The 19,718-nt window shown below is 29.6% G+C and overlaps 1 protein-coding gene across 1 annotated transcript in view; it reads right to left on the reverse strand.

Moving 5' to 3' along the window:
- Positions 1 to 19,718, reverse strand: part of LOC142327344 (ribosomal protein S6 kinase alpha-2-like) — a 304,040-nt gene that overhangs the window by 228,413 nt on the left and 55,909 nt on the right. The window contains exon 2 of the mRNA XM_075370301.1: positions 17,310 to 17,353. Coding sequence (XP_075226416.1) covers positions 17,310 to 17,353 — 44 coding nt within the window. The remainder of the gene's footprint in view (positions 1 to 17,309; positions 17,354 to 19,718) is intronic.

The raw sequence follows: 19,718 nt of genomic DNA on the forward strand, positions 1-19,718 counted from the left end.
ATATTAACTCTATTTCATAATAGTCGCAAACATCTTAAGAACATCACGTTACGGTCTTATTGACCTACGATATAATTTTATTTCTTGACAGTCTACTATTATGAAGGTAACAATTTTATTTTAAATACAATTATACATTTGAATTTGAATTAACATCTTTTGGGAAATCTCTGATGATGAAATAACGGCTCCGAAAGTACTCAAATATATATTTTTAGAATTATTGGTAAGTGGAATTTTATTTTATACAAAAATATAAATTCATTCAGATATAATAAAGTGGTTTTTTTGGGTTTTTTTTTATTGCTATTATTATTCTGCCTAACAAAAAAAAAAAAAACATTGATTTTTAAAAATGTTTAAACAACATTCATTCCTGGTTGAAATAGCTGTTATTTCAGAAAATAGCCAATAACTGGAATATTATGTCAAAAAACCAATTAAACACGGTAAGGTAAATGAAAAGAAAAAAAATAATTAGACGGAAAGTTAATTAATAATTTTAGAATAAATTTTGCGCGTTTCAAAAATGTGTGAAGTCAAGGTAATTTAAAAATAACTTAAATAACAATATTGTACATTAACTGCACTAAAATTATTCTTTTGATTTAAATATTTTTAAATCCTGTATTAAAAATATATAGAAATTATTTCAATTCGAATAATTCTTTCATTTAAAAAAGTAAATAAATAAATCATTTTTCAGGTCAATAAGATGAAATAGTAAAAAAGTGTAAAAACGAGATTTTTAAGTGAGGGAGGATGCTTTGATTAAACATTATTTCCCGTGAAATTTCTGATAATATTTTTTTTCAAAAAAACCAATGAACAGCACAAACCTTTTTACAATCCATTCCTCCTAGAAATACAGTACTCCTTTATATCACCCCACACCACATCAGATTAAAAATAAAAATTACTGGACTAAATCCTTCAAATACATAAACTAGTACAAACTTGAAAATTGTAGGTTAAAATGTTCCTAAAATAATAATTTTTTTTTTCTTTTTCCTGTTTAGTCTCCGGTAATTACCTTTCAGATAATACTTCAGAGGATGATATGTATGAGTGTAAATGAAGTGTAGTCTTGTACAGTCTCAGTTCAAACATTTCTGAGATGTGTGGTTAATTGAAACCCAACCACCAAAGAATACCGGAATCCATAATATAGTATACAAATCCGTGTAAAACAACTAACTTTACTAGGACTTGAACGCTGAAACTCTCGACTTCCAAATCAGCTGATTTAGGAAGACGCGTTCACCACTAGACCAACCCGATGGGTTTAAAAATAATAATCTAAATGGAAGTCAACCCACAAATAAAATACTTACAAAAAACATTTATATATATATACAAACGGAATATTATAACTCCGATATAAGCATTTGTTTTCTCTTTTTCAACCATGAAAAAGATAAAACAAACCGTGGGTTGATTTTATGACGATAACCTTTATGTCGATTTTACCCTTATATATTTTTTAAAAAAATGACGCTTCTGAATTTAACCCAATTTTTTTGTATATGTTCAAGTGTTTAATAAGTACCAAATGTTCGCTTCCCTCTGTCAATTATAGTCGATCTTTATTTAAAAATTAAATAAGTACATAAATCAGTTTTCCATTCTTAATTTTTACTTCCTTGTACGAAGTATTGTGATCGCGAAATATTTCGGTTTTCGGATTTCAACGGAAATATCCATTTTAACTAGTTTCGGTATGACATCTGAACGTATGTATCGTATAACTCAAAAACGATTACCCGTATAACGTTGAAATTTTGGATTTAGGACTGTTGTAAAACCTAGTTGTGCACCTTTTGATTGTAATCGACTGGACCAAAAATGTCCATAAAAGCCCAAAATCTAAATATTTGGATTTTGGTCTTTTTCTTAACTGTAGTAATAAGTCCTCATTGAGAGCTTTTCAACAATATATCATAAGTGGTACTTATTTTCGTCAGTTCCAATGTTATAACCAAATGAAATTTTAATTAATGAATATTTGGATCTTACAAGGGGAAGGCACATCGGTTCGAATCCGTCTTCATACATATATTTTTTAACTTTTTTTTTAAATTTAAATATATTGATTGGTTAATTATTAACCTCTGATTGTAAAAAAATATGTACAATAAATAATAATTCAATAATAACAATAAAAAAAAAAAACATACGAAAAAAATCAAAGTTATTAGCGAAATAAAATTCGATGTACTTTTCATTTTAAATCAAACATTTTTAAAGAGGTTAATAAATTATTGATAAATCAATATATTTAAATTAAAAAAAAAAAGGTTAAAAACTAAACGCGTACGTATATGAAGTAGGATTCGAACCGATGTATCCATTATTAGGGATCCGACACGTTTTCACTTACACCACAACTACTTGAGCGGCATGAAAAAAAAATTAATATACAAACTAATATAAAATGCGATACAGAAACCACAAAAAAATGTGATACAATGTGGTGTCCACCACAATGCATTGTATAACTGTCCACTTTATTAAAGAATTGGAGGATCGTATCTCACTTTCAAATGAAATAAATTTAAATGACGTGCAGCAAAAAATATGTATATGTAATTTAATAGAAATCCACATCAGATTTTTATTTTTTATACTCCATTATTGTAATAATAGAATAATAATAATAATATAAATTTAATTAGATATATTAGAAAAATCAGATTAAAAAAACGTTACTTTTAAATGAGGCGCATCCTAAGGAAAGAGTAAATAAATTCTTTTTTATTAAATAAATAGAAAAAAAACTATATGATTTACGATAACAAGATTCTAAATCCCAAAGGGAATAAAGGAACTTAATAAATAATAAATATTTCCAAGCTTTTTTATAAAAAAAAAACTTCAATTCGGAAAATACATAGTGACTATTACAAGTATGAACGAACAATTTTATATATTTTTCTAGAAAAATCAATTATCAAACTATTACTTAAATTTAATCTATAAAGCAAGAACTTTTTATATTTATTTTTTTCTCAATAAATCATTTCAGAATTACTTTTATAAAGAATTTCCCTAATTCGTTTAAATCTATTTTAAATTATTTATTTATACTGTTTAAAAAGAATGATTTTAAAATAATTTTCAAATTTATTTTACATAATTTTTTAATAAATATCTTTTAAATTTTGATTTTATTCATACCTTAAACTAGTTAATAAAATCTAATAATAAAAATATTTTAAAGAAATCATCTTTTAAAGTACTTTAATTTGATAAATTTCAATTATTATAATTTTTTTTTTTTTTTGAGAATATTTTATCAATAATTGGAAAGAAATCATCGATATATTCATAATTATTCAAATATTTCATTAAAAACTAGTACGGCCTTTCTGAAGTTACAGAATTTAATTAAACTAATCAAACAAATGATGATCCTACGGGTGTAGCCGAACAAATAAAACGTTAAAAAATATATAACAGAAAACTACCAATTTCATTTTAATACCACTTATTCAAAACGGTTGATATTCTCTTTAGTTCAATTAAAAACAGTTTAATTAATTAAACACTTAATACTATTAAATATTTTAAAATTTACGACGGTTATAATACTTACAAATAAGAATTTGCAGCTATAACAGTAATATATATAGGAACTAATTGATTTGCAGTTATAAAGAAACTAACTTCACTTAATAATTTTGAAGGAAATATGATTTAAGAAAACTTAAGAGTAAGACACAATGACGAGGAAAATAAGAAAATAAAAAAACCACAGTTTTTTATGATTAATAACAAATTTAAAGGAAATAAAACGTAGTTTTCCAATAAATGTATATATTTGTAAAAACAACAAAAAAAAACACAAAAAGAGAAAATATACCACAGATGACTAATGAAGTTAAATTACTATAATTTGTATGAAAATAATATTAAATAAATATACAGTCATTTTACGCTTACGTCAGATAAATCTAAGTAAAATAAAAATAAAAAAAGGTTAGAACCAAACTACAGAGAAAACAAAACGTAGCACCCATATTTGTAAACAAACCACGACAGAGTATTTTGTTAGAGAGAAAATAAGCAAACTCTCTTTAAACACCAGCTACGTAGGCTAGGGTTCCAAGGACCTAATCTCATTTATTTCATCGACCGTCTCATCCCGTAACTGCTGAACACAACAAAACTCCAGTATATATATATGTAAAGCTCGCATAATAAAAACAAAATCCAATTGTTTTACTTTACACCGTGAAATAATTTACCTTTACTATTATTTGTTATCCAAGAAAACTACTAGTATATATTTAAATAGAGGCTTATTATCCTATCATCATAAAAAAATAGGATTTTCTGAAGGAAAAAACCTTTGTATCTGTATACATATGAACTGATATATATATTTATTATTATTCCTAATGTGTACGTTGCAATCTGCTCAACTAATGAACAATAAGATGGTCCAATGAGATGAGGATGATATACATGACATGTATATGAGGTGGTCTTGTACAAACACACATCGACCATTCCTGAAATGCGTGGTTAATTGAACCCCAACCACCAAAGCACACCGGTATTCATAGAATAGTATTCAAATCCGTAAAAAAAAAAACAACTAACCTTTACTAGGTTTTGAACGTCAGAACCTTCGACTTCGAAAGTCAGCTGCTAAACAAGGATTTCCGATGACGAAATTACCTTCCGAAACGAAAATTTATGGAACTACTTTTAGTTATAGTGGTTAGTTAATAAAATTCCATTAATCTGCTTGTATTACGGAAAACTCGTATATAGAATATCAAAGTAATTTTATCATAGTTTTTACGCCGATTTATTGAATGTTTGGGATATTTAATATGTATCTGATCGGTTATTTGATAAATAGTCTTACAGATATATATGTTATATATACACTATGTATATATAATTATATATAATATGTATCTGATCGGTTATTTGATAGTCTTACAGATATATATGTTATATATACACGAGAGGTTATCTCTAAATAAAGACAATTGAAAAAAATTTATTCTGAAAACTTTATAAGTATTTTTTATTTCTATTAAACTACATACCTTATACTACTTCTCTATATAATCGCCTCATGAATTAAGACGTTTATCGTAGCGATATACCAGCTTCAATATACCCTCGTCGTATTCTTCTACTGCCAGTCCATTTAACCACAGATTAACAGCAATTTTAAGTTCATCGTCACCCACGAATCGCTTACCACTCAAAAATTCTTTCAATTTCCCAAATAAAGTCCGGACTATGTTAGGCGATCGTAAATTTCCCGGGCAAATGTTTTCTCACGTGTCGGACCCGCAACATGTGGACGTGCATTATCGAGCAGCACGACGGCGCCGTCGGTCAGCCGCCCACGTCACCGATTTTTGAATGGCTCGCCGTAACTTACGTAGAATTTCGCAATAGGATTTTGCATTTGTAGGCGTTCCACGCGGCATGAAATCAATTAGTAGTATGCCGAACCTATCCCAAAAGACTATGGCCATCAGTTTCCGTCCAAAAGGCTGTGGCTGGACCTTTGTCCGTCTGGTTGGTGATTGAGGATGACGCCGTTCACTTGCCTGCCGCTTTCTCTCTGGCGTATAATAAGAAATTAATGTTTCGTCGCCGGTAAAAATTGAATTTCCTTTTCTGCCTTTTTCTGTGTAGCGCATTCCAAAGAAGATCCTATTCGGAGTTTTTTGTGACGTTCCGTTAAGACGTGCACAAACCTTTCTGAAGCCTAAATGGTCGTGAACAATGCGACCGATAACAGCTCTTGAAACATCAGGAAAAAGAAGGGCCAGGCCGGAAATCGTTGACCGACAATCTTTTCCAATTTCATCATCGACGGGTTTCAACATGTCGTCGGTGATTATCGAGGGCCTCCCCGAACGTTCTTCATAGAGCACATTCATTCTGTTATTTCTAAACCTTTCACAACATTTTCGGAAGTTTCTTTCATTCATTACGTCATCACCGTAAACAGCAACATAACTGCCTATGAAATTCAGCCGTCTTAACGTTTTGGTGGTTTTAAAAAACAAATGGCTTCACGTATTTCCCAGTCTGCGGCAACATCGATTTTTCCTTCCTTTTTCCTGTTTAGCCTCCGGGAATTACAGTCAGGTATTCATTCAGCCGATGATATGTATAAGTAAAGTCTTGTACAGTCTCAGGTCGACCATTTCTGAGTTCTGTTGTTAATTGAAACCCAACCACCACAGAACACCGGTAACCACGATCTAGTATTCAAATCCGTATAAAAGTAACTGCCTACTAGAGCTTGAACGCTGCAACTCTCGACTTCCAAATTATTTGATTTGCGAAGACGCGTTCACCACTAGACCAACCTGGTGGGTACCATGGAATTTCCTATTCACTTTATAACGTAATAACTCACACGTAATCGAAGATACTACAACGCGATAACTTACAAACAACAATGCAATGTGTACATTATTAGCGGGGCCATGAACGACACAGGTTCGCCAACCTTAAGGAGAGAAATTTCCCGGCGGTCTTTACAGATATCACACACACACGAGTATATATACAAAAAACAATCCTACTCTCTTACAATTGAACAATTACGCAATTATAGTTTATCAGTTCTAAAAATGCTTTAACATTTGTGACTATACGTAACGGAGGTAGAAAAACACTTTTGTTATACATGAAAACAGTTATTATGGTCTTACACCGAGATTGTTACTGTTCACAAAACACGCTCTCCCTTCTTTAAGTCCATCTCTCGCTATCATAGCGTGTGATCTGGCAATTCTGTATCCGTGCCTCCTTAAACGTCAATCACGTTTTTAATATGTATGCGGTATATTTGCTTAAATAGAGATAACTTTGACAAACTGAAGCTATTTATGAACGTACATTATAAAAATGGAAGTCGATAGTGTCAAATGCTTATAAATGTTATGCAGATAGTGTTAAATATTATCTGAACAGTAGTTATCGGAGGCTAAACAAAAAAAGAAAAGAGAAAGAGAAAGTTAAAGCAGAGAACAAATCCAAAAAGTCATGATAAATCTGTTGTCAGACATGCTCAACAGGAATCTTGGGAACAATGTAATAATACTGTAGAGCATGATTTACATGGTAGAGAAGAGCTAAGTAATACATTTTTTGAAAATGATGAATCAGGAAAACAGGAAACGCATGCGGCTACAATGTGTATCAAAAGGGTAGTAGATAGAACACTACACTGTCTTGTAGTGTGATAGAAATGTAGATAAAACAAAGTTTGCTCAGTGTTTCTCCTGTCAGATTGATGAACTAATGCTTGTTGAGTTACAGGAGGTAATTAAATCATCATGAATCGCAAATTGCCGGGTCCAGATAGAGTCAATGCAGAATTGATAAATTATGGAGGATTACTATTGCATATGAGGTTACATTTGTATGTTTGTAGGAAGAGTCACAAAATTCCCAGGGCCTGGGGTAATTCCACAGTGATCTCATTATTTAGAAAGGATCACGATGCTGACCCCCAATAATTATTGAGGAATCAGTTTGTTAGATATAGGTTACAAAATGAATGTCTCTTTTTTGACCGGACGTCTTACGGGATTGACAGACTCTTTAACTGGGGGAGAACCAGATGTTTCAGGAAGGGTCAATTGTGCATTAATGTGTGTGTACACTACAAATGGTTATTGTGAGACACTGACAATTTAATTGTCCTTACATCTAGTCTTTGTGGACTGGGAAAAGGCTTTCGACAATGTTTGTAGATCTGTGACAAGGAATATAATGTTGGGTAATGGATACCCCAAAAATCTTGTTACTTCTGTTGATAGTTTATATCCAAAACGATTATTATGACTGACACACATGATGGGAAGATAGTTGGAGAGTTGAGGATATAAAAAGGTCTTTGACAAGGTCGTCCAGTGTCACCAACATTATTTAATATATATCTAGATGAGCTAATACCTATTTGGCAAGGTAAAGTTAACTTCGGTGTATATCTTGGACAAGGAGTTTTCCTTAACTTTTCAGTGTTTGCTAATGATACAGCGATTGTACAGGAAAGTGAAGGCAAGCTGCAAGAGGCAGTCATTTCATCAGCTACATCTCCTCAGTAAAGAACTCAACATGAAAATTTTGCAGCAGAAATCTAAAGTTAGAGGCTTTTGTGGAAAATGTATCTTACATTACAAGATAGTCAAGCAAATTCTATAACAGGTAGAAAACTATACTGTGACCCACTCTTCGATCATGAACAAGATATAAATGGAAAATTAGATAAATTTAGTGTGGTTTGTGGATTAATTTATATTGTACTCTAAATGGTCAGACCAGGAAGGATACCCAAATTAGATTTTATAAAGCAATGGTCAGTCCTTTACTTACATACAGTAGTGAAATGCGGGCCAAGAGCAAATCAGATGAATCCCATATACAAGCGACAAAAGTGAGGTTCTTGCAGAGCATGAAGGGGTGTACAAGAGAGGATCATATTAGGAATGAGGTCATTTGCGAAGAGACTAAGATGCAATCAATCAATGAAACGATAAGACAATATCAAGAAAGATGGATGAGTCAACTGTTACGAATGACTCAACATAGCTTGTCATTACAAGCATGGTATTAAAAGCCAGATGGAAGAAGAGATTTAGGCAGACATAAATGTCAATGGGTGCCAGAACAATTCAATCAAGCCTAAACCGTGAAGAAGAAAAGAAGGAGGAAGAGGAGATGGAGAAGATTTATTTATTTGAACTAACGAGCATTGACTGCTTTGGTCATTTTGCCTTATGAGAATGAAAATTGGTAGCGTATGAAAAATGTTATGCCTGAATGGGATTCAAACCCAGGACCTCTGCATAAAAGGCTGAGACACTACTACCACTCCAACATAGAGATCAGCCTTTTTATTTATTATTTTTATCATCTTAACATCTTAATACATATGTATTTATATAATAATTTTTTATTTTATGGTTAATTTTTATTTAGTCATTCCAGGAGAGTGCTGGTAGTATGAATAAATTGCACCTACTCATCTTTTTATGATCAACAATGTAACTAATTTCCGTACTTAAACGAATAAAATATTGATTCAATATAATACATAATAATATTAATACTTTTTAAATAGTCATTTCCTGTATTTTGAATGTTAAGTAAATTAAAAAATAGATGAATCATTTAAAATGTGCAACTCAAACCAGGGTATAAAACAAAATACTTTTAATTTAATTAAATAAACAAGCAGTAAATTAACATTTTTATAAAATTCAGCTAGTATGAAGTCACAAGTGCTTTGAAAGGGAAGCAGATCCCAAATAAAAAATAAAATAGTAAAGATGACATAAAAACACAAATTAGATTACAGATAGAATGATCTTTTAAGAGGAAACAAACAAACAGACTGACTAACAACCAGAAAAAAGACATCAATGAGAAAATACATTTATGAATAAGTTCTAAGACAATAACTGAGAAGAAACAGGAAAAAAACAAAAGAGAAAGTAACAATTTCAAAATATTTCCTACTAATTACAATTAATGTAAACTAAAATGAAATCTAAAATAAAAGGAAATGTAGTACTAGTAGATGAAGACATACAATTGAGTTGTTGGAAAATAACTCAATTGTCTATTGAGTTACTGGAGAACGATCTCAGTAAGCAACGGATAATTAATACCAACATTAACTGTTATATTTAATGCTACCAATAAATATTACTATGCTACTTATAAATGAATCAGTATACGAGCCTGTATTTTTCTAAGAATTAAAAATGAGTGAATCTGATTATATATACAAAGAATAGACTGTTAATGGTTTTTAAAAAAGGGATGTTTACATTACATAACTTGAGAAAGTAATAAATCAGATTTAACATGAATAAACAATTAATAAATAAAAACCTGTAATTAGCTTATGGAATTAAAACTACCGTGATAATATTAAAATATATTTAATATCAGATAAAAGCATTTTCCATTAAAAAATTAATTCACAGAAAAACTAATTACTAAAATAACCAATTTAAAAAATGATAGATTATTAAACCACTTATTTAAATAGTAATAAAGATAAAATTTAAATTATGTCTTCTATTATTTATTATCTATTATAATAAATAAATAAATTAGAACAAACAAATTTAATTAGTTTCAATTTTAACCATTCTATTATTTGGCGAATAAACGGATGTGTAAAATTTTTATAATCTTTTTAATAATTTTAAAATAATTAATCATTTTTAACTGACAAAGATGATGCTATTGTTAAAAATATGTTATTTTTAATAAATACTTTAAAAGTATTTTAATTATTAAAAATTCATTAAAGAGATTTCTATTAAGTCGTCACTAAAGCCAGGTAAATTTTATAAATTATGTAGTATTTAATGGCAATTTTAATAAGCTTTGAATAAATAACATATTTATTACATTAACAAGTAAAATTATTGAGTTTGGCATCTTTTTTTTTATTATTTTTATTTTTAAGAATTTATTATATTCTATTACTAGATAATATAACAAAGGATATATATATATATATAAAAGTTGCACAAAAACATTTCTTTTAATAAATACACAAATAAGAGTAAAGCAATAACGAAATCTAATTTTATTTTTCCAGACAGCAAGTAAACAAACGTCTCAGCTAACCAAGTTTTATACTAAAAGGCACACAAATAATGTGAAAGTAAAAAATAAATTGTTATAAAACTAAATTTAGCAAAAATTCATGTCTAATGTATATAGAAATAAGTTTCCAAATTTTTTTTCTATAATTCAGTTCCTTTTTAGTCTGTTTAACTGATGTCATTTTAACAACGATTCTCATGTCAGAATAGATATATATATATGTTAGAACTCATATTAAAAGGGCAATTCAATATCTGTTTAAAGCATTCTGATTAACTGCATTTCAGCATCTACACACAAACTAGTTACATATATATACCAGTCAGATAGAAAAAAAAACTAATATTTGAAAACAACTTATAAATAAAACCCAAAATAAGGCTTAATAAATCAAGAATATGGATAAACCATTCAAGAATAACCACATAAGCTATACTCATATTTGTGTACTTAGACCTAGTTCATCTCAAGACAAACAAAACTGTATGAAAAACTAGCAAACATAAAGCATTTTACATATAATGTTAATATTAGATTCAATCAGGCCTACCAATCAATTCATCAGTTTCAATCTTCAGGCTGAAATAACTTTATAACACTCTTAAAATACACAAATGAAAAATACAGAAAAATTATGATATTTATTTTTCAATCACAACACTTAAATGTATCATACATTTTTCATATTTATCAACTATAACCTGATGTAAAGCGTGAGTTCACCTCAAAATATGAACAAATAAAAATACTTATCTTCCTAGCAGTCACCATATCAAAAATAAAACAAATAAGCAAAAATAAATCCAGTAGAATAAATCTAATCATCCATGTAAAACAAAAACTTGAAATATTTTCACTCATGTTACATCATCTATTATACATAATACTCATCATACTGGCTGAATATTACATTGAAGAACTCAACACAAAAGAATCGGTAACACACGCTAAGGATGTCTACACACCCATCCTTACTGCACATACTAAATAAATATATGTTGAATAAAACACAAGAAAAAACTAACATTTAACTGTAAAAAAGATATAACTGCAACATTCATAAAAAAAAATGTAGACATAATGTTAACATTTTCAGGAAAGAAGGTTGCTATGTTGGTTTCAAACCTCCCCAAAGATCCACACTTAAAAAACTCAGCAATCCATGAATCATAAATTTAACTGCACTGACTAATAAATGTATTTTACTAACTGGAAATGTCATTCGTCCGAGTTATAGAAACAAACAAGCAATACAAATGACAGAATCAAGCTTTGTGAATTACTTCATAGAAACACGACATACATAGAAATACATTAATCATAAGATAAAACCTTTATTACATTATAACACTACTTTTTTATAGATGAATTAAACTCTACATTTTATAAATAAATTCAGTAATGCTATTGCCAGATTTTTAAATAAAGAAAAATACAAATTATATCTTTATAAAATATTAGAACCAACATTACCAAGTTCTACATTATATAATGGTTCTATATGAGATGGTAAATTGTTCTTCATTACATTCTGATGGTTCCGAAATATTCAGAAGTTGAAGGGTGTGAAAAATAAGAACAAATGGCTTAAACAAAATTGTAAACTGATATCTGCAGATCATTTAATTAAGTTAAACAACACTTAGGACAGTTTCATACTTGCATAATAAAAACAAATATTCATAAATTTTTATACTTATCTTTTTAAATTCATTTTCAAAAAAATATTTGTTTAAGAATTTTTTCTGTAAATAAAATCTTGGAGTACGTGTATTAATTAAAATTAAATCCTCAAAACTTTTGAGTTTATTTCTCAAAAATTTTATTTTTAGAATTTTGATAGCTTTGAACTGTTTATTATACTTGTTTGAATATAGTAATTTAATACTTATTTTTCCAATTTACTAAAACAAAAACTGTAGAATAAAATGATAACATATAACAATAAGAAATAGGTTGAGAATAAGATTAAGAAGTCCAAACAAATTATATTATGAGGCGATGGTACTAAAAGTAACTAACCCTAGATTTAACATCAAATGGAACAAATATTTCATGGGTAAATACTTATGAAATCTAAATAGATTAAGATATTTACTTCAGTTCAGGTAGCTTATTTGAAGTAGTTTTAAAAATGAAATTTTTGAGATTTCAAAATAGAAAAATTTTATGAAATAGACTTTTCAAAAGAGATTGAAGAGGAGTTCAGTTGGGAAGGTTAAGGATAATTTAATAGTAAATGACTTTGGTTCCAATAACTATGTATAATCTTGAACTGTGTGTACACACATGCATGCAATTTTTGTACAATAATCTGAAATACTACTACTACTACTACTACTACATACTTCATACTTTTATTTACATTGTCTGTAAAATTAAAAATTTATGCGCAATATTTTAATTTTATCTTTTTTCAATTTAATTATATGAGGCTTGGCTGATAAACTTTGCACATATATACGTAGCATGGGGGTGAAAAGAGATATTAAAATGAAATAAAAAATGAATAAAAGTACAACACCTTAGTTACAAAATGCATTATTTATTTTTCAATATAATTTCCGTTTACACTGATACACTTTTACCAACGTGTGAAAAGTTTTTGCATTCGTCACTGAAAATTTCTGGCGATCTTTCTCGGATCCAAGTGGCCAAAGCTTCCTTCACCTCGTTGTCGGTGTTGTAAGAATTACCTTTGAGATACCTCTTGAGATGAGGGAAGAAGTAGAAGTCGCACGAGTAGAAATCCGGCGAGTATGGCGGATGCGGAATTGGCTCAAACTTCAGCTTGCAGAGCTGTAGTAACGTGAGATGTGTGAAGCCGCGAATTGTCATGTTGCAAGATTATGGGTATATGGTGGTCTTTCGAACGCGACATACTCGTCGTCTGAGGTGTCTTGACCTAACGACTGAATGAAACGTTCGAGTTCACATATTCCATATTCGTCCCATATTCCAAATCACGTAAACGTGTCTGGCGTTCCAAAACACCGTCAAAAGCAGTTTCTTCGTCGAGGCTTGAGTCTTGAATTTTTGGTGTTTAAGCGATTCGTAATGATGTAACCCACTCTCATCCCCGGTCACAATATTGAAAAGGAAGTCGTTTCCTTCAGCACGATAGAGTTGTAAAAGTTCTTTACAACATTCAACACGACGCTGCTTGTGCTCGTCCGTCAGTATGCATGGTACCCATCGTGCACAATTTTACGGTAACCCAACTGCTCGATAATTTGGCCAACTCGTTCTTTAGATATGCCTAACTGAATAACAATGCGTTGCTGGGTGATTCGCCGGTCACTTTGAAGCAAATCGTCCACCTCCTTTCGATGTTTCTCATCATTCACAGAAACTGGTCGTCCACTGCGAGGTGCATTCTCAATTGTAGATTTACCAGCTTCACATTCGCGAAATTTCAACACCCACCTATTCACAGTACTCCTGTCAACAATTTCGCTACCGTAAACCGCTTTTAAATGATGAAAAATATTCGTAGGATTTACATTTTCGCTGTTAAAAATTCGATCACTGCGCGCTGTTTTAACCGAGTTGACATACTGACCGTACTCGACTCCATTTTAACTGCTACTCAAAATAAACCGATAAACGGATTTCAACGCATTATCGCAGGTTTGTAGAGGGGGATTTTTGCTCATGTGGCACACCCAACTCGATAGTCCTTGTAGCACGCTAGTGTGCAAAATTTATCACCCGAGCCTCGTATTAAGGAAGCTAATTTCTATTATTACATATGCTTCCACAGAAGTTTGTTATAAGATCCAAGTATGGTCCTTGGCATAAAATGAACTAATCAACATATGCAAGTTAGCTGTTTCTTCTTCTACTTTTCATCTTACATTATTCTTCACCTCTCCTTCCTGGGATAGATATGGCAGGAATAACAAGAAACTGTCATCCAAGAGCAGCAACTCTGCCTGTGGGAAAATACAAGAATTTTCTTTTCGGCCCACCATTTGCACAAAAAACAAGTGTTGAGATGCATGATGGGTAAGGTCAGGAGCCACATACTTCCTATAGCTTTAAATAATCTAAAAATTCAAGATGATCAGATGGTAAAATATAATTTCTTATCGCCTAATGGTCTAGTATATTTGGAATACGTCAAATAGCAGCATCAAAAACATATAAAGATGTAAAGTTTGAATATAGATGTAAGCCTAAATTAGGTTTATTAAACGTGTTCATTCAGATAAACCAAGTAAAAAAATGCTCCATGCAGTTTTTTATTAGATAGGTCGCTGTATGCAGTTAATAGACAGAAAAAAATAATAATAAAAAAGGAAATAATCAACTATCAAGAAAAAATATCACAAAAAACTAGGAACAAATAAAATGAAGCAATTGATGAGTACATTGTAAAAGCAAAACAATATCAGGCAATAAGTACGAAAATAGATACAAGATAACAGTAGCAAACCCCTTGGACAAAAACGTTAAGGTAATAAAAAAGCATTTGATACTTAATAAAAAATTTTAGGTATAAAGATGAAGACCTGGTTGTACAAAAAAGTAAGAAATTTTTTATACAGAATTAAAAAAAAAACTGAAAAAGATAGCAAAAACTAAGAAGAAATTGTGAATGAGAATGGAATATCCATTGGCAGTGACTGACTAATTGGCACACTCACTGGACTAAATTTTAAGTTAATTAGAAAATGGGAAGACTAAGTAGAACATTAAATGTGGTTTAGGAATTTAAAGCATTACTTTAGATGAGATCAATTTTTTAACCATTTTCCATTGGCAAATTAAATAACCACAAGTCATATATAAAACAAACAACGTTAAAACGCTGATTTTTTATTGACAGTATGGGTAATTCAACCAGTGGTAGTAGAAACCAGATGAAGCCAAACTAGTAACCACCGGCATACTTTAATTCAACAGCATAACTAATATATCTAATTTGCAATAGAGGTAAATTTTAATGAATTACAAAAGATAGTGGTATAATATTATTGTAGAAAACAGTGTTGCCAATTATAATGGTTGAAAAAATTTAAGGATATTTTTTTAATGAGTATTGAAAGAATCACATGAGAACTTATAGATCAGAAAAGGTGGGATGTTTACCTCTTTCAACAATAGTTTTAATAGCAGATGATACTACTGCATGGTAATGAGGAATGTATAAGTGAGTTTGTTTCTTACTAGCTGTAAGATACTTGAATTTTAGGAAATATTAAGTGACCAGCTTTCCTGATAAGGATTTCAAACATTAAATTTATGGTGTAACCATCAGACATAAAACATTCTCCAAAGAGGTCTACAGGCAACTGCTCTCAAACAACCACTTCACAATAAGGATGAGCCTACAGATCCTGAAATCCACAGCACAAACTTAGCAGGATCTAATTTATTATAATATTATTTATTATATTTTTAAGTAAAGAGATCAACCGACCCAAGAAGGAATCAATAAAACAATACAACACAACATATCTTTGGGTCCTCCTACAAACGGGAAAACTCAATCTACCTATAATCCCGTGAGAGAAGACACATTTTACTTAGGATGGAAGCAGTACATTACTGATTAAAGATTTAATGATCCTGAAAAAACTATTTTTCCTCCAGAAATTAAAGAGCAAGTGGAGGACAGACTCCAGCTTCCTAAAGGAACACCCTCATTAATCCCTAGAATTGTATGCCAAATGAAAGAATCCATCTTGACTGTAATCCATTCCAGCAGAACCACCAATAACAATAAAAATTGCTTAAAACCGCAGTGCACAATACACTGGGCAATCTTATACGTTATACAAATCCTAAGGTTATAACTGGACATAAAAGTAAGTGATATGGGAATAAAACAATGAGAAAGTGAAATAACACCAAAACGATTTCAAACCATGCCACTGGAAACTGATAATTTAAATCCTACTCACTGTTGAGGGAAGAACTTTAGAAAAGATATGTATGCTTGCTAAAAATGTACAACAGGAGAACTAATCACGAAAAAATAATCTGAAAGATTATTCACTAAACTATAAAAAATATTAATTGTTAGTACAAGTTACAAACACGTTTACTCTACCATTAAACTAAGCATGATTACAGCATAAAGCTAAGTGTAAACAGTGTACATACAGGGAAGTAAATGTGCACTAACAGCTAATTATTAAATTATAGCAAAATTTTTACAGTATTACAGAAATAGCATAAGAACGTCATCACTCCTTTTTCTCGATAATAAAAAACCAACTGTGGTAGAAGTTTAGAATTGGTGCAGTAATCATGCTTTCTAAATATGTAACAAATGTTGGCAGAGGAGGGGGTCAATGCTTTGCACTCCCACAAAAGCCAGTTATACAATTTCATTAAAAAGAAGTGAAGTGCTGTTTTTATGCTACTTAGAACAAATAATAATACCATAAAGCGTACATCCAAATCAAATTCAACATTGTGAAGTGAGGAAAAACCATCACAGCAAATACTAAGCTAATCATACCACATTACAACTGTTAACAAATTATTAATATTTTTAAGCCTAACGAATATTGATTATAATAACAATCTGTTAATCGTTACTTACAAATTAAATGCAAGAAGATATTACCACTACAGAAAGAGGTCAATACATCATTACAAACAAAGTGCCCAGAGCATGAATACACGATATTTACAGCTATCTTTATATATGAAAATATATTATAACGATTACCCACAGATGAAATTCTCAGCCCAGATATAGAGTTGGAAATTCCAGCAACTGTAAAACAAACAATCACTGAATCACATAACTCAACAACCACCATGCAACAACAGTTAACAATATCTACTACAAAAACCAATAATTATCAATTACAATTCTAAAATCATAATTAATAATCAACATGTATCATTAACATCTAATTTAATCATCATAATTTTTAACCCAACTTTTGCTTAAATAACTGGAAACAATAATTAATACTGTAACCATTTTTCAACATTTAAAATAATTTAAAAAAACTGACAATGGTGTTGTTGCACTTTGCTGGAATTCAAAAAAACTTTAAAATTTAACCCTCTATGTTACAAAATTAAAAATTATTCATACCCTTATTTTCAATCACTGACCTTAATTTATGTTTACTTTATTTTGTTATCTAAATGAGAACAACAATCTATTTTTTCTAAAATTTATTATACAATATTACAATATAGAAATGACCTAGATCAATTTTTTCACAAAATATAAAATTGTCACATATACAACCCAGTGCTACAGTATTCTGTTTCAAGGCATAAAACGCAATAGTAGTAAAAAAATCAAATATTAAATATTAATATTTAATATTAAATCAAATATTAAAAGTAATTTGAAATGAAAATTCTTACATTTTACTCTAAGGTTCTTTGACACCAAAGCTGAAAAATTTATTTTGAAATACTGTACCAATCTGGCAAACAATTTTAAATAAAATAAAGTAAGTATACATCATAAATCATCTAAGCATACAGCTTAGGCAAGAATACTTTAAGTAAACTTCCTTCTTTTTAATTTCTTTTTTTACAGAATTTAATTTTTTATAGGTATTCACAACTAGATTGTATCATTATTGAAGCTCAGTTGACAGTTTAATTTAAAGTAAACATCCACAATTTTATTTAAGTCTCATCTGTGACACTTAAACAAAATTGTAAAATACTTGTAAAATAAAGATTATTTACTTAGAATAAACTCAGAAATTTATTCAAGAGATATATATAAGTTGCAAAGCAAAATAAAAATAACTAATGAAATTTTAAAAAATGGAGAGCTACAAGGAACACCATTCTTATGCAAGGTATCTTACTGATACCTTGCAACACTTAACATTAATGAACAACCAATTACAAGTAAGGCTAAGCAAGGTTATGATGTTACATTAACTACCCAAGACAAAACACGTTTGAGGGAGTAAATAAAAGACAAATTAACCAGGATTCTTTTTAAGGTTAACCATCTATTGTATTTGAAACTTTTTAAGTATTTAAAACCGCATTCCAGAATCTGCAGCATCCATAAGTATGACCGTAAATGTGACTGTATCACACACAAAAGAAGACTTTATTAAAGAAATCTGTAATTATAATGAAACAAGGAATGGAATAAGTTTGTAGATAAAAGAAAAAATGTTTATACAGAACATTATTACACCCATCTTATGCAGGAATAAAGTTCATAGAGATAAATATCAAATTACATTAATACCTGTAACAAGATTCCCTATAATGATTCTTCTTAAAATTTCCTTTTTCAAAACAGTAACACTACATTTGTTGAAAAGACTGTGATTGTTAGTCCTCAGTCATGAAGTCACTGCTGGTGTTCTTTGTACAAAATGCTTTGTAAATGTTTATATGTAGTTGTATATTTATTGTTCAACTACAGTAAGTTACATTTTAAAGATGTCATAAAGTTTTTAAATATAAAAAAAAATTATGGGGATATCATAAAGTAGAATCTCTTAAACAGTCATCAGTGACAAGAAATTATTTTTACAACTGGATATTAAATTGGAAATTGTTTTTACAAAATTGATAATACAGTAAAATCGTTTTTTGGCATTGTCCTAAACTTCTGTGATGAATTAATTGCAGTTGACAATTTTCCTTTAGTACTTCATTTTATATTACCTCTATAAATTCAATTTCATTGTAGAGTTCAATTTTTTATTCAGTACAAGATGAATGAGTTTTCTCTTCACAGAACTGCTAGTAGATTTTAAAAAATAAATAAATAAAAAAGTTTTTTAATTGAAAATGTTTATCCATCACTGAGGAATTCATTTCCTTACTAATAAGTTACATAGTTATAGATTCAGTACCTGATTTAAGTTTAACTTCCAACTCATCTTTATTCAATATTGTGCCACCAGGGTAATATAAAAAAGTATGTATGTATATAAAAATATGTAGACAAGTTACAAAAATTTATACAGCTTTTTTTACTCCCTACTCTGTAATAAAGTTTTAAAAAACTCTCTTCCCTGAAGCATCATTTAGAAGAAAAATGATATATACCAAATTTCTTATATATTTGATAAAATAAAATGATAAAGTTCATACAACTTCTATTTTTAAAATTGAAAAACTTCTAAAGTTTTTAA

This window comes from Lycorma delicatula, chromosome 7, assembly GCF_047948215.1.
Source record: "Lycorma delicatula isolate Av1 chromosome 7, ASM4794821v1, whole genome shotgun sequence".
Taxonomy (NCBI): domain Eukaryota; kingdom Metazoa; phylum Arthropoda; class Insecta; order Hemiptera; family Fulgoridae; genus Lycorma; species Lycorma delicatula.